This window comes from Macrotis lagotis, chromosome X (assembly GCF_037893015.1).
Source record: "Macrotis lagotis isolate mMagLag1 chromosome X, bilby.v1.9.chrom.fasta, whole genome shotgun sequence".
NCBI classification, from domain to species: Eukaryota; Metazoa; Chordata; class Mammalia; order Peramelemorphia; family Peramelidae; genus Macrotis; species Macrotis lagotis.
Genome location: NC_133666.1, coordinates 490,472,220 through 490,495,999, shown reverse-complemented (window position 1 = coordinate 490,495,999; position 23,780 = coordinate 490,472,220). Strand labels below are relative to the sequence as shown.

The 23,780-nt window shown below is 31.3% G+C and overlaps 1 protein-coding gene across 1 annotated transcript in view; it reads left to right on the top strand.

The window, feature by feature from the left end:
* NETO1 (neuropilin and tolloid like 1) overlaps positions 1-23,780 on the top strand; it is a 263,184-nt gene that overhangs the window by 24,554 nt on the left and 214,850 nt on the right. The window contains exon 4 of the mRNA XM_074200098.1: positions 3,942-4,190. Coding sequence (XP_074056199.1) covers positions 3,942-4,190 — 249 coding nt within the window. The remainder of the gene's footprint in view (positions 1-3,941; positions 4,191-23,780) is intronic.

Sequence of the window (23,780 nt, the reverse complement as noted above, 5' to 3'; positions counted from 1 at the left end):
TTGTACCTTAAATCACGTTATAATTCAATAACGGAATGTGAGTAAAGATGAAGAAATGAATGCTCAATGATGAAAATCTCAGTGAACCATTATTATAATAATCAACAACAAATAAAGGCATAACAGCGTCTGATATTTTGCCTTACATTATAAACTTGATATATATCCTGTAGTTAAATCACCACATCCAGTAGTCTTTAACTATAGATTGACAAATGAATTTTTGAGGGAATAGCATCATATAAGAATTCAAGAAAGTCATAGAATAACTACAATAAAATCTCCTAGGATAAAGTCAAAATAAAAATACAACAATTTCTGATGTGATAGAGCTATATCATTTAATAGGAACATAACAAAACTGCATATAATTGAAGAATCATGTAGACAAATTAAAATAAATATAAAAACAAAATACTATGACAGCTGTAATAAGAACTGGGCATCTCAAAGAACTGGGAAACAACATGGATTATTGAAAATTAAGAAAGCAGTATTTCTAAACATTTCCTACCTCACCAGAAAATTTCTATTCCAACCCTTTCTTCTTGGTCTACATGATCCATACTTTATATAATTCATAACAGGTATATTGGCTGTGGAAATTAATACGTTATCATACATTTTACTTTTGATGTTTTAAAAATGTTTTAGTGCATTATAGTAATACTTATGTTGCATGAGTGTAAAGCTTTCTTTATTAGTGCAGATTGATAGATTTTTGCAACTTAGAATCTGAGAGGTCCCTGGACAGACTGAAAAGTGAAGTGATCTTGCCCAGATTAAATAGAGTATATCAGAGGCAAGGATAAAGCCCAGGTTGGCCTAATTCTGAGGACAGTTATCTATTCACTATGTCATATGCACTGCATATAGCTAGGTTACACTGAGATATTTGTTTCAAGACTTAGAGGTAAAATTGTTTTTTTCACATATACTGCAGATATATGATTCTGAAATCAACACTGAAAAAAATCAATTTGAACTTTTTATTTCCTTCTTACTTAGATATTGCATTCCCATTTAAAATGTAAATCCCTTGTTGTTTAGTAATTAAAAATACTGGACTTTCTATTTCAACTGCCATCAAATTGCATTGCATGTAGAATAGAGAACATAATTGCTAGAGAGGAATTATTGAGAGTAATGACCATTTTTAACATTGATTTGGAAATATGCTTTGGATTTACAAATCATGGGCCTCAATATAGAGAGTCATTTTCAGAAAGTTGATAATTGAACACCATAAGAATAAACCAAAAGATCATGAAATGAGTGAAAAGCTGTGTAATTCTAGCATTGAAGAATACTGAGAGTCAGGTGCTAAATCAAGTAGAATGGAAGAAGTCAAGGAGCAAAGAAAGCAGGGGTCATCAGAGAGACAAAAGAAGAAAAGAAAAATTGCAGAGTCAGGAATGATCAGGGATGAGAGATTTTCAAAAAGAGAATTGGTGCCTGATGTTGTCACATGCTAATAGAAGGTCAACGATGATTTTTAAAGAGACCACAGAATTTGGCAATGCATAATAGATACATTTTACCTAACAGTAGATAACACAAAATATACAAAATGTAATTAGAGGTAGAAAATTAAAAGCAGTTAGTATTAAATGTTTGAAGGAATTCTCAAAATAAAAAGAAGAAAAAGACTGAAGCATTGTAATCTTAAGAATTTTTTTGCTTGTTTGTGTGTTAAGTTGGGTGATTGTTATATTTTGTCTTGAGCATGATTATAGACAAAGGTTAATGACCAGAGGAAAGGGAGGCTTTAAAGACAGAAAAAAACAGCAAATAATTGATGGAGCAAGGGAATTTCCTTCCAAGAGAGCTGGTGGAAAGTTAATTGTGGCAGTAGAGAAAAAGGACAGTGAAAATGGAAACAACTATAACTAAATGAATAAAGATTCAGTCAAAAACAAAAAAAGTGTATGAAAGAGAAGTTGAAGTATTTTAAAATTCTACCAGAGAGTATTTCTAAAAACTGTATCATGATTGACTTTCTTTTTCAACTACTTAATGAAAATAAGTAATCTCAGCAGGAAATAAAAAATCTCTTTAGACTAGATCCAAAAACATTGAATCAATAGAAATGGCACAAGTACAATAATTAGTATCTTTTCATTTTAACTAACATATTGATATAAAATCTGTACTTACCTAAAGGCAGCTAGCTCAGTGGTTAGAGTTTCATGCCTGAAGAGAAGATGAATGTTCAAATTTGGTCCATAGAATAACTAATTATCTGACCCTGGACATGTCACTCAATCTTGCTTGTCTCAGCTTCTTCAACTGTGACATGAGCTGAAAATGGAAATGGCAAACTATTCCAGGATCTCTGCTAAGAAAATCCTAAAAGAATCATAAAGATTTGGATATGGCTGAACAACAACTAGTTGTTGTTCAAAATGGTGCATATTAATGTTTTACACTATAAAGAAATTTATATAATTTTCTAATTAAATACTTATTGGAATTTGGAATTAATTTAAATATTTGTGTGTGTATTTCTTTTATAAAGCTAAAAAAAGAGTAAAATTTTATAAAAAACAAAAAGTGCTTGGGAAAGTTCCTTTTTAGTCACAACACATTTGAAAATATTTATGTGTTAAAGTATCCCTACAATGCAAATTGTTGGGGCTTTTAAAATTTCTATATATTGAATCATAGCTGCACCCCTGGAGTTCAACTTATTAAATTTATGTATGGTGAGGAAAATTGGGAAATTAAACTTCTGATTTTTATGAAAATCATACATCGTAAGTGTTGCAAAGAATTTCACAGGCCCTTTATCCTATCCTGCTCCAAAGCTATCAAACATGCATACTAAACAAAGATTCCCTCTACAACATACCCAACAAATGATCATCCAATAGTGATTTGAAGAATTCCCATCCGTGTGAGTCTTTTATATTTTTAGGTAGGTTACACTTTGAAATATCCCCAATCATTAATATATTTTCCTTAAAATCTTCACCATTGCATTTCTAACCTTTTATTTTGTCAGTTCTGAACTCAGGGGTCAAGCAACATAAATTTAAAACCCCAATCTGTTGGCAAGTCTTCAAATGATTAAAGACAGATCTCATAATCCTTCTAAACTTATTGATACTAAATATTCTCTGTTCCTTCATCTCATCTCATCTTTATATGATGTGATCTGAGACCTTTTCAAATTAATTGCCCAAATAATCAACAGCACATGTAAGATGAATATATGTCTTTTCATGGACAGAAGTGAAACATCATCACTTAAGTCACATTGAGTTCCAATCTATAAGAGATTTGCAACATTTTAATCATATAATCTCCAGATCAGTGTTTATTTCAGAAACAATTGAGTAGAAAATCAATATTGATCCCAATACTATTACTTTTTAATTACTGATACTCCTAACATATAGACATGAAATAGTTGCATATAAGAATCTGACTGGACAGAAGAGAGCATCAGGGTAAAGAGTGAACATATATTCTTATTAATGAATTTCTCTAGGAATGCTCTCTATGTCTCTATAGAGGCCAACTATGAAACCAGAATTGAGCAATTCTCTGATACATCCAAGAAAAAGGTTATTTCATGAACTACAGGAGAGTAGAAGAGCAGGGTTTTTTTTTCCCTTTTAATCCCAAGATGATGCTTAACTGTTCTCTTTTCATAAGCAACAAAGGAAAATAACCCATTAGATTTGTTTACCATTATCAGTTCTTCCCCCAGAGGAACACTTAAAATTTCCTGGTGGAAATTTGAAATCCTCCTGAGAGACAACCACTACTCTTTAGAATATTATCTACTAGAATACATCTGCTTCCTTTTCATTTTTGAGTGTGTTGAGAACATCCATGATTTGAATATCAGATCTGCAGGGAAAATCAGAGATGCATCAGAAAATTAAAACTAAACAAGATTAGTAAATAATGATTTCTCACCTCATCTTTTTCAGCTGCCCCCAGACAGTGTATTGAACTTTACTTTGATGAAAAGTACTCTATTGAACCCTCTTGGGAGTGTAAATTTGATCATATTGAAGTGCGGGATGGACCTTTTGGCTTTTCTCCAATCATTGGACGTTTCTGTGGACAGCAAAATCCACCTGTAATAAAATCCAGTGGCAGGTTTTTGTGGATTAAATTTTTTGCTGATGGAGAGCTGGAATCTATGGGATTTTCAGCTAGATATAATTTCACAACTGGTGAGTAAATACTCTTCCCCTCCCCCCACACAAATGTTTATTTATGGATTTCATAATTTTGACTTTTATTCTTTTGTCAGACTAATATAATTTTTATGAAAAGCATTGACATTTAATTTTTAAAATACATTTTTGCTTTGCTCTTTTCTTAAAGTTTAACAAAGTAAAAATAATTTCCTTATAGTATGTCAGGGAAGCAAATAATTTAATTAATTTAAATTAATTTTAAGACCCATACTTTGAAGAAAATTCTATGATCAAGAAATACTATTTATGCAAAAGAACTGAGAAGTTGAATGGTGTTTATAATATTGTCAAATGCATCCTTCAGAAAATATGAAAGGATGAAAAAACTTTGATAATAAGTTTTGATAAAAAAAAACACTTTTTTATATTTTATGGATCTCACTAAAGAGAACTAGTCTCATTTTTCAAAAAAAGAGGAATTCCTAAGACCCTAGCCAAAGAAAGTCAGAATTAAAAGTCAGTTGGATAATTTTCTAAAAGATTTTGTAAACATTATCAGCAATTATGCAACTATATATAGCTTATGTCAATTTGTTACTTAGCCTACATTTTTTTAAAATTATGTTTGATCAGGGTTGGTTAGGTAGCATGATGGATAGAGCACCGGCCTTGGAGTCAGGAGTAGCTGAGTTCAAATCTGGCCTCAGACACTTAATAATTACCTAGCTGTGTGGCCTTGGGCAAGCCACTTAACTTCATTGCCTTGCAAAAAAAAAAAAAAAAAAAACCTAAATTATGTTGGATCAGCGTACTTGAAAGATTTAATTACAATGTTACTAAAAATTGTTTTTTTTTAAAATTACTGCATAAATGCCTCATTGCAATGATTTGGAAATTGATAAGGTTGTATTATATGATTTGAAATATGACCTGCATTATAAAAAGGAATATGTTGAGCGACAATTGCATAATTCATCAGTATGTATTTAATTATTCATTTAGATTACATTGTAGAGAACAGTAGAATTTAAAATCTGAAAAGTTGTTAAAGGAATTATTCTATATTCCAAAAAGATTAATAGGATCATTTTAAAAATAGAACAAGGTGAACAAGAATGGTACATTAGTTGCATCAATCAACTTAGTGAATATTGTAGATCTTGTAACCTATGGATTTGGGGAAGTAATTGAATTTATAAGTCCTTCCCTCACCCCAAATCCCTTGAAATTTATAAGGGATCATTTTAATTTTAGAAGATATATTATTTTTTGTTTATCATGGCATCTAAATTTGTCATGAGAATGAAATTTCATAGTTTTTCTCTTTCAAAAAGTAGTTATTTTTCCCACATATGTAAACAAGTATGGAATGATTTTTAACTATGAGAAAAAAGTTACAAAGTCTATATTGATTTACCTGCCAGACTTATTATTTTAGGTATTGTAGCATTGAAAATTGCATCCATCAGAGTGATCTGAAAAAACAACTTTGATAAAAAGCATATTTATTTTGAAAATTACATATATTTTTGATAAAAACAAGATACTCCTTCTTACTAATGGTTAATGCCATGATGTCTCAAAAAGCACTATAGCAATATCACCCATCCTCTCTATTTCAGTATTATATAAAATATTTTCTTTTCCCAAGTCTGGTTTTCAAATAATTAATGTTTGTGAGATTCAGTCTTTATTTTCAGGGTGAGGGTGGGGACTGCTGAATTTTCTGACTGATAGAGTTTTTCAGTAACCATTTTTAACCATTTTGTTAAATGGTTGCAGACAAGAGAGTTCAGGAAGTTGAAGTTGAGTTTACTAATCAGTTTGAGATACACACACACACACACATATATACATACATGCATATACACAATTTAATAGCCAATTAGTCAGCTATTAATAGTTGGTTAATAAAGAATATTAGGCATTATTTATATAGGACTTTCTAAGTGCCAAATACTCTGCTAAGTAGTTTACAAATATTATCTTATAAAATCTTCACAACAACCTAGGGAAGTAGCTGTTGTTACTTTCACTTTACAAATGAAGAAACTGAGGCAAACGAAGATTAAGGGACCTTCACAAGGTCTCACAGCTAGTCAGTGTCTGAGGCTGAATTTGAACTCAATTTTTCCTGACTCCAGGTTAAAGAGTTCTATCTACTGTGCCATCTAGCTTCCTAACAAACCATAATTTATGAATGCATAAGTGTATATACACACACTCACAAAGGCATATATATATATATGTATTAGAAAAATATCTTGGTGAATATATATATATATATATATATATATATATATATATATGGTATAGCTTAATATATGTGTATATAACCTCACCAATGTATTTCAATATTTCTTGTTCTGAAATCATTATTATTCATACAGTTCCATCATACAGTTTTTCTCTTAATTTTTTTCTCTAGCTCATCTGTTAATCTACTAAGGTATTTCTGGGGAGGGAGCTAACTCTAGTCTAAAATATAGTTGGCAATAGAGAGACTTCATGCCCTGGTATGGAATTAGTAGTGAATTGGTGCCCTTACAGAAAAAGAAAAGTATGGCTCCTTGAATCAGGTGTTTTTGAAACTTGAAAAAATTCTTGAGTAAATAAAATAGCTTGCAAATTTGTGTAAAAATGGGCACCACAAGCACACCAAGCTTGTTGTTCAATTTTTTGCTGTGAAAGAAAGTATATGTTGTTAGCTTTCTATTTTATTGAATTTTGCATGTATGTATATTTGTATGTGTTTGTGTGTGTATGTGTGTATGTGTGTGTGTGTGTGTGTGTGTGTGTGTGTGTGTGGTATCTCTATTGGAGGAGTGGGATATGTAGCTTTATGATAGATATTAGGTGGCACAGAAAATACATTACTAGATCTGAAGTTAGAAAAATTTAAGTTCAAATCAAGCCTCATATATTGTATGATTCTGTGTATGCTGCTTAACTTCCTCTTCTGTAAATTGAGCATCCACCTTCCCTGGTTTTTTGTGAGGATAAAAGGAAATATTTTTATAAAGGCATTTTGCAAAATTTAAAGTACTGTATGAATGCTGCTGCTCCTAAAGCTTCTGAAATGTGATAGATAATTGTAAAGGACATGTATATGATTGAGTCTCAAAGGCTACTCCTAGTATGTGGAGAGATTATTAGTAGAAACTGCCTTTCTTTTTAGTATTCCAATAAATATTTACTAATATTATCTTTGAGAGAAATGCATGATGTCCAGTGGGAGGTTTTTCTTTTGTAGGGAAATAATTTAATTAAATGAAAAATTCCTATATCTTCAATATATCATACATATATATATATATATATGTATATATATATATACATATATATATATACATATATATATATATATACATATATATATATGTATATATATATATATACATATATATATATATACATATATATATATGTATATATATATTTATGCCAAAAAAAGACCATTTAAATATATACGTGTGTCTTCTCATTTAACCCAATGTAAGCTTCTCCATTTGGGAACATAATTTTTTTTGAAATCTGTTTATTTAACTAAACTAATCTTTTTTAACCCTTAAGTTTCAACTAAAATGTTCAATGAGAATTTTTGAGCTCAATGTATTTTGAACTTTTATAATAAACTTATTGGGGACAAATACTATAGGATACTTTTCAAGGATTAGTTATGTTCTTCTCCATGCAAGGATTCATCCATTCCAGCTGTTTCTCTTTTGACATTCTCCTTAGCTCTCTCTTCTTTGCCATGAAGTTAGCTTGCTACTTTGTATAATCTTATATAGAATGTTTGTAAAATCCATTGTCTTATACTGACTCCTAATTTCATTTAACTTAATTCTAGTTATCGCTTTGGGGTATCTCTTTAATTTATTTTATAGTCTTTCCGTTAACAATCTTGGTGTAGAAGCATAATAAAATACCATCTGTTGAATTATTAAATTAAAAATTGGGTACTGTTTTATTAAATAATTAATGTAACAAATAATTTTATTTGATATTTCTCATTTCCTTTAATATTAAATTAAATTCACTAATTATTTGCTGTTTACCTACTGTGTGCAAAATTCCATGTTGTAAAATTGAAGAATACCAAAAGAGAAGCTAGGAAGGTTATAAAGGATTATTGTTTCTTTCAGAGATGATCTCAAATGTCCTCATTTTTAAATCAGGAATTATGAGGCAAATTGATTTGAGCTTATGAAACTGATCTCATTGTCTGGAGAAGGGGACAAAAGTAAATAATCAAAAAGATGAGTTAAAACATGGATGGAATGAAGTAAGAGATTCTTGGATGTACATTTGGTTGCAAAGTTCGATGCTACCCTTTCCCGCTTTGTACATCTCCATAAAACATGAGAGAAAGAAAAAGAGGAAAGGGCTGAATTAAAGTTGAGAAAAGCACAATAACAGGTGAATAAATGATTGAGCTCTTTCACGGAAACTTGTAGCAAAAATCAGGTTTAGATATGAGACTTTACAGGTTTAATTACTTATTTCAAAAAAAAGATGACTTTGGATTACGATATCTGATACAATCAAGAATTTGGACTTGAAAATCTCTAAGGTATCTGCCAGGTTTACTTTATTAATTTTATGGTATTATAAAATGTGAAATTGTAATCAAACAGTAATTTTCTTCAAAAGAATCCTGATTCCAATGATATAGGAATTTTATCTGATAATATAAATTGCAATCTATCTATGTCAGCCCATCTTATGAGATTCTTGCCCATGTGACTATAGGAAGAACAAGCAAAATGCTGGTTCTTCCTCGTCTTCTCTCAAAATCAAGGGATAATAAGAGTCCAAACATTTCTTTTTGTTGGCAACTAAATTGGAGACTGGCACAAATAAGAAGGCATTAAAATAGCAGGCTGTAAATGAGCAGAAAGAGGATACAAGGTTACTAATAATAGTAGCGTTTATATTGCCCATTAAGGTTTGCACAGTGATTTTTATGTTATCTCATTTTATCCTCACAACAATCTTTTGAGGTGGTTGCTATTATTTTTACTTTATGTATGAGGAAAGGGAAGCTGTGAAAAGTTAACTAACCTGACCAGAGTTACACAACTAGGCTCTGAGGAAAGATGAACATGTCTTTCTGAATCCAATTCTAACACTCTTTCCATTGACCCCTTCACTAGTATCAAGAAAGTAAAATACACATCTAGAATAAGTGTGATGAGTAAAACATATATCCCAGATATGTTAGCAAACCCTCCCCTTTCTTGCATGGCTAAGACTGACAATCTGATCAAAAGTTTGTCAGAAAGTCAGAACGTCCCCATCCCCTCAACCAGAGAGTGTTAGAGACACTCTATCCAAGTTTTCCTAAAAGTTCAAGTAAATCTTTGGTCAAACTTCAAGTATGTCCTTAAATTTCTATGATTAAGTCTATAACCAGGTTACCTATTGCTAGGCTGCTTTTGACAGGTTCATGAAGAGCCCATAGTATTAAGAACTAGTCTTTTCTAATGTTTTATAGATTGCTATTCTAATTATAAAATATGTCATATTTGGCTGATTCCTTTCCATGTTATATATCTTTTTTTATCATTTTTCTATATCATCTATGATCTCTGCACACAAACACATATATACAGATATATGCATATTAAATATATATATATTAAAAATCTAAGAAGTACCTACATGTGGAATGCATTAAGATTAAAGATGATATTGAGAGAATAGAACATGAAAAAAATCTAAGCCAGGAAAATTTTATTTTCAAAATGAGTTTTAGTATTATTGTATTATGCCATCATTCACAAAACATTTAAAATGTGGCACATACACATACAACACAGAGGTCTGAAGAATCATATAGGATATAATGAAAAAATAATGGTGTAAACTCACATTGGAAGTAGAGAAGTCTATCATGAAAGAGCTTTGTCCTAAGCATGAGTAGAATTTGATTCTGGATTGACTCTGCTTCAAACAAGTTGGGGAAGTTGTAGATATTTTCTTGGTATTGGTTTCTCTATCTATAAAATGGTGAATGGAATTTGATGAAATTAATGTTCCTTTTCAGATATAATAATAATAATGATGATAATAATAATTTTTAAAAATAATTCTTAACTGTACGTCAGGCAGTGCGTAATCACTATACAATTTTTGTCTTATTTGAAGCTCACAATAGTCAGGGGGGGTGGGTGTTATTTTGATACCCTCTTTTACAGATGAGAAAACTGAGATTAACAAAAGTTAAATGACTTGCTCAGAGTCACAAAGATATGTAGTGCCTGAAGTCACATAATACTGAGGTCTTTCTGACACCAGGTTCAGGGTTGTATCCAATGTGCCACATAACAATATTATGATTCTGTGACTCTATTCATTATTTAGGTTCTCTTCTCTTTAAACATGGGGAAATTCTTGCAGAATGATATGTTTCCAACATCATCAGCTAGATATTCAACATAGATGGGAAAATGTTTTACTTACTTAATTTAAAAAAAAAAAACCCATACAGATACAGGCTTGCTCAGAGTTTTCCTGACTTAATTTTAGGAAAGTGAGTTTTTGATACTAGAAATGAGACAGGTTCTGAAACATTTGGAGAAAACAAAATATTGTTGATACATAGGGATAATATCTAGAGTTCATAGAAGAATTACATGATTTTATTTATTATTTATTAACTTTCAGATAAAAATTTGTTTTTTTCCACAACAAAATGAGGCCTTTTCTGCAACTGATAGTCTTAAAAAAAATCCTTGGAGCACTGAAAGGTTGCATGATCTATCTAGGGTCATATAATACTATGTATCAGAGTTAGACATTAATTTGGGTCTTCTTGACTTTGACGCTAACTATCCACTAAATCAAGCAGAGATCCAATAAGTGCTTACATATTGTTGATAGAAAGTCTTCAAGTTCCTAGTCCATTGTGACAGACTTTGTGGATAAAATTCTAACTTTGTGGATTATAATTCATGAGAAAACACTTATAAGATTCATAAAATATAAAAGAGTACAAAAATTCTAAAGGAAACAGAAACAGGAGTGTCTAGGTGGTACAGTGGATAAAGCACCAGCCCTGGAGTCAGGAGGACCTGAGTTCAAACGCGAGCCTCACACACTTAATAATTACCTAGCTGTGCAGCCTTGGGCAAGCCACTTAAATCCCATTTGCCTTATAAAACCTAAAAAAAAGGAAACAGAAACAGTTATGATTACTTGTAGATTTCTGTTATTGAGGAAGAAATTAATTCATTTTTTGTAAGGAAAAGAAAATTAGATTTAAAAAAATACACATAGAAATTTTATAATTGCCAAATGTTCTATTCTGTGGTTGAAATAATTTATTCAATTACACACTAATTCTATAAACTTTTCTTATATGCCTACTATAAAATCCTACATTTTACAGAAAATGGTAGAAACACAGCATATAATGAACACATCAAAACACTGAAGAAGGAGAGAGTATTAGCAACTTGATTGGGAAAGACAAGGAGGGAATTATGAAGAAACTAAACCTTAAATAAGATTAGGATTGCACAAATGAGAGATGAGCAGGAGGTACATTCTAGGTCATACTGACAGAGGTTGGAGAACTTAATTCCGGAAAACATCTAGTCCAACTTGAGTTGGATATGGAATAATCAAAGATATGAAATAAGACTTGGATAGGAGATTATACAGAGACTGTAAAGTATTTTAAATGCCAAAAGTATATATATATATATATATATATAATGTTTATTTATCCTAGAAATATGAGGATTGCATCAAAGCCTCTTTTAATAGATGAATGGGATTGTAAACCTAATATATTGGAAGGTTGTTTTGGCACCAAAGTGAAGGATAAATTAAAGGAATGTAGAATGGAGAGAGACAGAAAGCAAGACCTACTATCAAATCAATTTAGATAAGAAGTAATGAAGGTAAGAACCAGGGAGCTGTCCATGTTAATGGAGAAAAAGCAATAGATATCAATGATATTGTGAAGGTTATGAAACTTAGCAATTAGGAGGATGCCTTAAATAGAAATGAGAAGTTTGGAGGAGGATTAGATTTAAGAGTGTAAATAATCAAATTGTTTTTTACATGTTGAGTTTGAGAATTTTATGAATCATAGAGCAGGATATACAGAAAAATCAGGTAACAATATAGGACTGAAGTTCAAGAGGAATATTAGGCATTTGTCTGCTTAATTGAAACAATTGGGTCCATGGTATCAGATGAGAGAGAAGGGGGGAGAGAGAGAGAGAGAGAGAGAGAGAGAGAGAGAGAGAGAGAGAGAGAGAGAGAGAGAGAGAGAGAGAGAGATAAGAGGGAGAGAGAGAGAGAGCCACATAGATGAGAATTCATCAATGCTATTATATTATATATTATTATATTATAAAATTATATCAATGCTAAGAGGACTGCAAATGGAAAATTCAGCAAAAGAGATTAGTTTAGAAGAATAAAAGAAGAAAGGGGAAAGGGCAGAGCCATAGAAATCAAAGGAAGAGTGGATACTGAGAAGAATAGAATGTTCAAAAATGTTAAAAACCTAAATTGGTGAAAGAAAAAATTTAGCTGTCTTGCTGAGCTGCTAGCTGGCACAGTAGACAGAGTGTCAGGAAAACTGATCTTTCTGAATTCAAATCTGACTTCAGGCATTCAGTTGCTCTATGACCCTAAGCGAATCATTTAAACCTGTTTGTCTCAATTCCTTATCTATAAAATAAGTTGGAGAAAGTCATGGCTAACTCTTTTTTTACCTGTACCAAGAAACCTCAAAGTGGGGTGGCAGAAAATCAGAGTGAATGAAATGACTGAACAAACATAAGTGGTAATTATGGGTAAAATAGGGAAGTTAAACATCCAGCAAAAATTAGCAGGTTGTAGACAGAAGGCAATCAAAAATAGTCTCAAAGACTATTGAAAGAAGCAACAATTGACATATATGTGTGTATAAATATATATTTTCATAAAGATAAAATTATAGGATCATATGTAGAATTTATATGAGTATATATTTATACAGACAGACAGACATATTATTAGAAATATAAATTGTTTGAGAAGGTTTCAGATCTTTATCCATCATTACTTTCTAATCCATATTCTTCTACTGATTTCCCTTGTGGGGTGGACCTAGACAAGTAGAGGAAACTATTAGGACTTTACATTCTATGTGTACCGATGCAACACTCATTCTGGCTAGGATTTATCTGTCATTCTCATGTCATAAATGGACATACTTGCTTTTCAATTTATACATTGCCTTAATGATATCCCTATTATATCTCTCTCTATATCAAAAATACTGAAATTGATTTTTGCATTGACAGCAGTCAGAAAGGAAAATACACTGTTATTAAAGAGAATTGGGTTTCCCTTTAATTATGACCTTCAAAATCTTATGGAGGACATTTATAAACCAATGAATGTTCAGAAAATGATAATCAGAGTGATAAAAGATCTTGAGTTTATGTTGTATAAGTATTATTCGAAGTCAATGGGAATATTTTAGTTTCAGCAAAAATAAAAAAGCTTATGGAAGAGTAGAGGAGACACCTATACTTTCTTCAAATACTTGAAAACTGCTCATGAAGAAGAATTAGGCTTTGTTCACGGTGGGGGGGGGGGAATTAAGAGCAACAGTTATACTTTCAGAGAGAAAATAACTTAAAGTAGGGAAAATTTCCCCAGTAATTCTAGTTGTCATAAAAAGGATACAATCCTGACTTCCCTGCAAGAGGTGGCATGTTTCCTACTTCCTGGAAATCTTCAAGCAAAAAAATGTAAATTATTTTTAAGTGTGTCAAAGTAGAGATTTTAGATTAGTTTGACATCTGAGATCATTTACAATGTTATTATGTGATTCTAAACTTGGCATTTACCTGTCAATTTCAAAAGTAAAATGGGCTAAGTCATGCTTTATTTGCCTAAAGTTAAGACATTAAACAATGAGTTCTGAGGTTATTTGGTTCAGCAGTCTACAAACCTATGATGCAATGAACTATATATCAGAATGGTAGCTTTGAATAGGGGCTAGAGTGTTGAAGTCAGGAAGGACTGTGTTCAACAGAGTCTAACAAAGGATCAACCTCTGATATATATTGCTTGTATAGTCTTGGACAGTTTACTTAATAGCTCAATGTCCAATATAACTTTTCAAGACTATAAATTACAAAATAATTCTTGATCTGCCATTATAGAAGAGATTCCTTCCTGGAAATTCCCTTAATCAGTCAAATCACAGGTATGGACTAAATTCATGAATGAAAAAATAAATAAAATTTAAAAAAATTTTTCATAATTTTTTTCATAATCATCAGTACCTCAGAAGATATTGATTTAATTAGTATATTTGCAGTATGCAATGACTGCATACTTTAATTTATTAAAAGAACTTCATGAATTGCTATGTGAAAAATTTTCACCAGGGATCCATTCTTCTGACAATAAATATTTCTGAACATACATATATGGTAATTCCTGGGATGAAATAGAGACCATTTTTTGGACCCATACACAAAATCTTTCCACTATGCAAAAACATGGGAGTTTATTCTTTGCTGTCTTATTTTTCAAGAAGTTCAACATTACCTTACTCCACAGTGAGAAATAGGAATAGAAATTAAGTAATATTGCTTGTACTAAACTATATTAACTTTTAAATCTTACTGTGGAATAATAATGAATTTTCTTAATGTTCCACTTTTGGCATTGGAACATTAATATTAAGAATCAAAAAACCGAGTTTTAGAAAAGTCCCTCTCTTCTTACCCTTTACAAATTTTAATTCAAATTGTATGTTTATGTCCAGTTGGAGCAAAGAATCATGATATCACAAAAAATCTGAATGAAGTTATAAGGAAAACTTTTTAAGAACCACAAAAAAACAAATAATATGATAGTTCTTGCTATGCCCAGACACAATTGCCACGTATGAGGAAAATAAAGATTCTCTGCTGGTTCTTTCATATAGGGATGAGTAAAAGAAGGCAGATCATTAAAAAATAATAATAATATACCTTAATCAATGTTAATCTTCCCTGTGAATGCCCTGAATTCAAATTCAAATAAATTGTTTACATCACCATATCAGTATAGAAATGTATTCTGGATTTAGCAATTTATGGGATTCTCCTTATAACTTCTAGATGGAGATTATTTTTCTTTGCATTTCTTTTGTTTTTGAGGAGGGGTCAATAAAAGTAAAAAATGAACTGGTCTCCAAGTTCTCATTTTGGATGATTCAGATAGGCATTAATGATGAAGTGAGTGGTATCATTAAAAATGTTGAAATTATTATAACTTTGCACTTAAATAGCTCCTGTCATCTGAAAAGCTCAGAATGTTTTAAAGAATTGACTAGATTCTCAACACCCCCTTTACACACCTCCACACTGACTTCAAGTGAGGTCTGTGCACAGAAAAGATGCAGTGTTATAGGCTGCAAATTAAGTTGAGGACTCTTTAAAGGCCTCAGGTTATCAGATAAAACATGTTTAATAACATGCTGCTATGACTGCATTATTATTTCAGTTTCCTAAAGCAATCTCTCATCAATTGCATTTTTTTAATTTTTTTTCTATTCATTAGCCAGTGTAAACATCCAAGACAGTGTTGTTTAAATAAAGCACAATTGTTTTATCAATATATAAGTTTCATCTTGAATAGGATACATAGTGTTCAGATGATTAGAATGAATTAATAGAGTTGTTTTGTTATGGAAGAAAATTATATTGATAGGTTGCTTTCAAAATATAGGTTCATTCAAATAGTAGTTTAAGGTATAAGACTATTAAGAATGTTTTAATAACTTTTACATGTTATTTGTAGATCTTTCAGCTGAAAGAATTCCTCAGGTGCTTCTAAATATATATATATAATGACATCATATATATATATTGACATCAACTTTTATATTGCATCTTAAGAAAAAGGCCTCAGTAAATTATTGCTATCCTGTTCAAATTCTCTACTTTTAAATCTCTTCACTTATCTAGAGAGAGTAAATTCGCAAATGTATTGGCAGTTGTGCTCTTAACTGTTCCTTCAGTAAACATTTATTGAACTCTACCTCTGTGCAAAGTGCTAAATCGAATACTAAGTATACATCAGCAAAGTCAAAACTAGGGCCTTCCCTCAAGGAGCTTAAATTCTACTAATATGCATATTAGGCAAATAAAAAAGTATAAGTTGAGTTTTTTAACAGGGAGTTTTCTATGGCAAATGTCTATTCTTCATGTCATACAATTCAAGGATTTAGGAAGGGAGGGAAGCTTTATGATTTGCTAAAATTTTTAGTTAAAATAAAATTTCTTGATTCATTTCAACTAGAATGTGCTTGTATATTTACTTCTGAAACATAAATACATATATTTATATAAACATACATTTATTTGAAAATAGAAAATGTTTTTAAAGATGGAAAACTATATATTTGTGTGTAGATATAGACATATCCACATAAACATATATAGACTTATCCACATAAACATAATTATGTATTATTATGTATGTATATGGGAAATATTTTTTAATGTACGGAACTATATATATTTTTGTGCATGTATATATATGTTTATGTAAATTCATATATACTACATTCATTTTATATATATATACATATGAAGAGAGAAAAATAAATAGTATATGTGTATTTATATGCATGTATGAATATATAAATATGTATATTAATGTCAATTCTTATAGGTTTCCTAACTTTAAAAACATTTGCTGTGAGTAATCAACTTGATGACTAATTGGCATTATTCATGCATATAGGCATATAGGCATGGATGAGGCAGAAAACACAGGTGCATGAATAGTGATTTTTTTTCCCAAAGCATGTGACTGGAATGAGAGTACTTTTCTCCACAGACTGTAAAATACTAGTGCCTATCACTGTTCCCCATTCTGCTTCTTCATCTCCTGATATGCCTAGTGACTTTGCTTTAAATGGCACTTGCTTACTCTCTCTGATTACTACATGCCAAGTTGGTTTGTTTCTTTTATTTCCCATTATTCTGCAACTCTACTGAGTAGCCTGAACCTTGTTTTTCTAGCATTTTTTATCATTACTTCCTTAAAATACCTCACTTTAGATCTCTACTAGAAGATATATGAAACAATGTGAAAGGACTATTCTCCATCAACTGTACTTGAACTGACACAAAAGGATCATATTTATCTTTTTAAAATAATGGCATTGATCACAAATTAAGTTATGTTCCAACTTTCACAGTTGATCAAAACAAAGAACAACAATGTGTTCCATTCCCTGAGAACTTTTTTTTTTGTTACTCTAAAATTTGCACTTCAAACCTCTAAGGAGTTCCTGTAAGGAATCTGAAAGGAAAATTATATATGTGGTTTGAACAAGTGAGATAGATACAGAAATATTAGCATCCTAAAAACTTTCTCAAGTCTTCATTTCTTTGCCAATAATTCCTGAGACAAATGTGTTTTTCTCTAAGAAGAATGGCCTAGCATTCTTTAGATTATTACTAAAGATCAAAGAGACAACAGTCTACAGTTGTCTTGATGATAATCACAGGCATAATTCTCTATGGTAATGACAGTATTAAAAACAGCTTTTGATGCATGAATATGATATGAAAATGTATGAAATAGCTGTAGGTAAATATATATATATATATATATATACATATATATAATCCTTTAAGAGATAAAATTATTTTAGGACATTAAAATTCATTTTAGGGACTTTAGAAGACATCTGGGTCAAATATTACCATTCCAGGGGAAAAAGAAATTGTCAGAAAGGAACCTAGGTTATTTGATGAACAGTCCAGTGCACTCTCAACTACTGTACAGTATACTTTTTTATCCCCAAGGATGGCCGGTCTTTATTGCATTGATTAAGACTTGTGCAGTCCAAAAAGTCAATCAGCTGAGTTTGATTGTAGAGTGGCTCATCTTATCTTGAGCACACAGCAAAAAACTCAGGGGAAGTTCTGTTGCCTCAAAACAATTATTTCCTTCCACAGAAGTCAATTTTAAAATCAGACAAATAACTGAATAGATTTTTTTTATCCTGTTTTATGGCTTTAGAAGATCAACCCAAGATATAAAATAGCATAATGCTAAATGGGTACAAATGTATCATGACAATGGCATCATAGTTCATGGGATTATAGAATTGATTGCTATAAGTCATCTTAGATGTTTTAACATTTACTTTATTATCTCTATCCAAACTTTTGAATGTTTTCATCTAGAGCTATAATCAAATACTTATAGTCATTCACCTATAAGAATTTTCCAAGATCATGTTTATATGTTATGTGGCTTGTAAATAATTTTGTTATAATAAAACTAACTCACATTTATATGGCACTTTATAGACATTATCTCATTTGATCCAGTCATATTTTCTTCCTTTCTCCATATAAGGATTCCAACTCCTATCTCTGTGACTTTGCTCTGGTTGTCCTACTGTGTCCTTCTCTCTGAAGTTAGTTTGTGTATATGTGTGCATGCACACACACATAGGTATATATCTTTTAAATTATATTTAAACAGACACACACACACATATATATATATATACATGTTATTCTGTGTATGTCTATAAACATGCATATATCACACACATATCCCTGAACACAAGCTCCTTGAGATACTATTTGCTTTTTGCCTCTTTCTCTAATACCTAGTCAAGTGCCTGGCACAAAACAAGAGTTTAATAAGTCCTAATTAAATCAATGAATTCTTTCAACTTTCCTATTGAGACTGAGAGATATGACATAATGTTCTTCATATAGCTAGGTAAGAGAACCCATATTCAACTTTCTGGCTCCAAGTTCAATGCTCTTTTCAATGCACTTTACTCTCTTCACATTAATAACTATTATTCAAAGATTTCTTCTTTATGTACTTGCTCCCTCCCTTCACCCTCAGACAGTGAGAAAGTTCATATTTATTTGCTCTTCTTATCCATCTGATAGGATCATAGATTTAAGTTGGAAGGAACCATGGAGATCAATTGATCCAGTCCCTCATTAGATAGGTTATACCTCTGTATCTTCAAGGTGAAAGTTTAGATAACCTGAATATGGACATACAAATGAAAAATCTGGGATTTATACTCAGTTTGATGCCATATCCAATATTCTTTCCACCACCACATGGAATCTCCATAGTGTCAGGCAAAATATTTTACTGACATTAGTGTAGAAAATCACTTCTACATTTTCTCTTTGAGGTTAAATTTCTTCTAGAATGAGGAAAGAATAATTCCCTTGAAGCTTGTTTTCTGTGTGATTATAACCAAAGTAATTTCTTTATTATTTTCGGAAGTAGAACTAGGAAAGAACTGATCATAACTTTAAACTAAAAGGAGTTTTAAATGCTTTTGAATTTCATTTCCCCTGTTTTGCAAATAAGGAAACTGAGATTCCCAGGGGGTTAAAGTGACTTGTCCATTGTTCCACAATTAGTAAGTAAAAAAAGGGCAAGATTTGGACCCAAATTCATTTGATTCCAAGTCCAGGACCCTATTCTCCATGCTGGACTGCTTCTATTGTAAGAATATTGCTGGAACATTCTATTATTCGGCTATTGATTCTACTCTCTCTATGCTTTTGATATCTCTTCATTTTTTCATTATAACAAATTTTGGTTTGTGTAAATAAATAACAAGAGAAGTTTGTGATCTCGTTGGGGAGACAAGTCAAAGACATTGATAAATGTAGCACAAATTATAATATAGTAGATGCATAAATGAGGTGTCAAATATTGTGAAAGATCTCAGAGGTAAGAGACAGCTTTCACTTAAATCATAGATTCTTAAACATGGATAGATTTTGGGGGCAATCAATAATCTTGGAATTTTGAAAATTTTGATGGTTGTATTTCAAAAATTCAATTTCCTTTGTAATTTTTTATATTTAATTTTTGGGCATTTAAAAACTTTTTTTGCCAAGGGGTTCATCGGATTTGCTCAGACAGACAAAGGGGTCCAGGATGCACTAAAAAAAGTTAAGATTTTCTAATCTAAGTGAATCAGAAAAGACTTCAATTTGCATGGAACATGAGATGTCATTGAAGATTAATAAAGAGTCAGTGAATAATTAAAGAAAGTACATTTTACTCAGTAAGGAAATTCTGAGCAAAGACAGTGGAGTGAAAAAGATGGCATAAATTCAAAACCCATTGAAAAGTGCACTTTAAGCTGATGTGTAGCATTCCTATGGAAGGTAGTGTGAGATAAGATCTGCAAGTGTTGATTTTTAACCAGAATGCAATGGTGATAGAATTCTAGTTTGCTGAAATTGGACTTTATTCAATAGGTGATGGTTTTCAAGTGAAAGGAGAGGGGAGGTCATAATTGCAAATTGGGAAATTCATTCTGCTAACTGCATGAAAAATTGGTTGGTTTACAAAAGAAGCAATAGCAATAATCTATAGTATAGAGAATCTAGATGACACAGTGGATAGATTTCAGTTCTGGATTTCAGGAAGATTCATCTTCTTGAGTTCAAATCTGACTTCAGATACTTACCAACACTTAAAGCACTATTTGTTTCAATTTCCTCCTCATAAAATGAGCTGGAAAAGGAAATGGGAAAGCATCTTTGCCAAAAAATAAAAACCCAAATTCAATCACAGAGTCAGATAGTCCTGAAACAATTGAACAAAAACAGCATAATAGTTGAGATGAGAAGTAGTGAAAATTAGAATTAAGATAGTATAAACAAAAGTGAAAATTATACATAGTGTTATTTGGGGAATAAAACTGAAATAATTTAGTGACTGATGTGTTGAGTAAGAGAAAGTGAGAATTCATTAGTGACTAAGAAGTCAAGCCTAGAGAGCTGGGATAATTGTGGAAACCATTAAGATGAGGAACAAATTTCTTTGAAGAGCTCTCCCTCCCCCTTAGTAATTTGTTACTTATTCTTATTTTTCATGTAAATAATCACTTTAATTTCTGGTCTTTTACAAATTATATCTAAGAGGTATATCTAAAGATGTCTTATCACTGTCTCAAAGAAAAAAGAAGGAACAGAAAGTAAATGGAGCTCAATTTAATTGGCAGGAAAAATCAATTTTATTAAATCATTTTCAAAGTTTGATGAATTATTTTTTTCACTTTTATTTTCCCCTCCCTTCTTCCCCTCCTATCTTATTCATCCCTCATTGGCTTTCTGTTTTCTCCTCTATTTTTTCCTTTATTGAAATACTTCTGTATTGCTCTAAACAAATGGCAAATGTCAGCAATGGTTTTGAATCTCTCTGGTAATGTATTTAATAGTTTCAGAAAGAGCTAATAAGACAATGTCAGGAGATTGTTCTCTAAATAACCTATTTTATTCATAGGAATTAAGTTATATTTTTCTATAAGAATGATGAAAATTTGATAAATAGCCATAGAAGTATTTTAAGTAATTGTTTTAGTTGACTGTGCAAATTCAGTGTGACTCAGCTGTGCGATATGGATGCCATTAAATCTACTTTGTTGTAAGGCTGAATTAATGGAAGAATAGCACTCAAAAGAAATTATAGTTCTGTTGTACTCTGCCCTAATCAGGTCACATATTGAATATAATGATCAGCTCTCTGTGTCACCTCTTAGGAAGGACAATGAAAACTGGGCCATATATACAATAGGGCTGTTGTTTGTCACTTAAATATAGCAAACACTCGAAGGCTTCTATCCCTTACTCCTATTCATATTGGTAAATTGTGTCCCCAGAGAGTGCTTAGACATTTTTCTTCCTATCCCAACAAGTATTCCAGGCGTTAGAGATGGGTTTCTAATTTCATAGCTCATGAACTCCCATTGGTTGGCTCCCAATTTGTTAATGGTTTATATATTAGCAAGTAGATAATTTTTAGAAATGGGAATTTATTAAGGTAATCTAATTATAACAGTTAATATAAAATATCTTTTAACTCAAATGAAGGAAAATGTAACCAGTGAAAGGAAGACAAAATTTCAACTTTCCTTTTAATTTAAAATATTCAAAATTGGGAAAAATTAATTCATAATATTATATTATCCCTAAAGGTATTCAAGAGAAAAGAAAATGACCACCTTTTTTTGAGTTCTATAAATGAGATTCATTCATTATTTCATCCTTTACTTCACTCTCTTGACAAGAAGTTGCCCTCATCCTTACTAAGACTGAGGCTTCTGCATATGCCCTTGATCTCATGTCCTCCCATCTTCCCTGGGTGCTTGCTCTTTTTATTGTTTATTTCTTCTTTCTGATGTTCCATCTTTCCCTATACACTGATTCCTTGGCTGATAACATACATACACAGGTTACCTTTCTCTCACCCTTGACCAATTTAAAAGTAAACAAGGGCTTTCATATGATCCTGGTATTCCCCCAAAGTATTGTCTTGCACTTCCTCTCTATTTCATATCATAAACAGAGTGATATCATTTTGGTCTTCTAAGATAACAAGGGACAAAAACAAGGAAATAGTCTTGAAATCTATTTTGTGGTACAGTGAAAAGAACATTGGTTTTAAAGTCAAAAGACCTAAGTTCAAATATTTGCCCTCTATCTTGGACAAGTCCATAACAGCTGAGAACTTTTGATTTCTTATCTCAAAATGAGGGGGTTGGAAAAGAAGGTTTTTAGGATCTATTCTAAATCTGATACTTTGATCTTATGATTTTTATCATTTGCATCTTGAAGTCTTGCTTATAATCAACCATCCCATTTGACTAGAATTTATCATTTTCAAAAGTTACCAATCATTACTTAACTAATCTTCATGATAGATTCTTCCCAGTCCTCGTTCTCCATGACCTTTTTGATATTTCTAACTCCTTTTTTCCTTTTATCTCATATAAATCTTTTATTTCCTTGGTTTCCATATTAGTTTTTTTTTCCTTCTGTCTAGTTTCTCCCTGTCATTCTACCATGTGATTCATTACCTTTCTCCTAAAAATAAAATCATGAGCATTCCCCAAAATTGTTCCCTTGATGTTATCAACAGGTCCTTTGTGTTCAATTATCTTTACTATGAGGATAAATACACTTTTCTCCCTTGAATTCTAATCCTATTGGGCATATTCTGGATATCATAATTTTTTTAAGTTTAACAGGTCCTAAAGTGAAGTTATATATACTTTCCTATTTCTTTCAATAATACTATTACTCTCAAGCCTCTGAGGTTCATGGATGAGGCAAATGGGTTTGAATTCATTCCCTTCTCTTCCCCTTCTCTAGAAATGTTTTGTTTTTCCTCTAGAGGCTCAACTTCAGGGTCTCCTTGTTCATGAAGCTTTTGTCTTATCTCACATACCTCCAATTTATTACAGCTTTTCCCTCTTCCAATTGTCTTACATTTGCTAATATGTAGTAATGTTTCAAATTCAAGTGGAATGTAAGTTTCTTGAGTTCAGATGTCATTTCAATTTGTCTTTATATACCAATCCTTGGTAAAATGCTTTATACAAAACTGGCATTTAGAAAATATTTACTATACACAGAGCTAGAGTTTAGAATGAGGTAATTAATGAATATTACGTTTGAATAGAGCAAAGAAGAATTGAAATATATGTGATGATTTTGGAAAGGTTGGTTGGAGGTAAATTGTGAAGGGCCTGGACTACCTATCTGCATAACACATGTTTGTGCTTTTTTGTGTGTTTGTGTGTGTGTG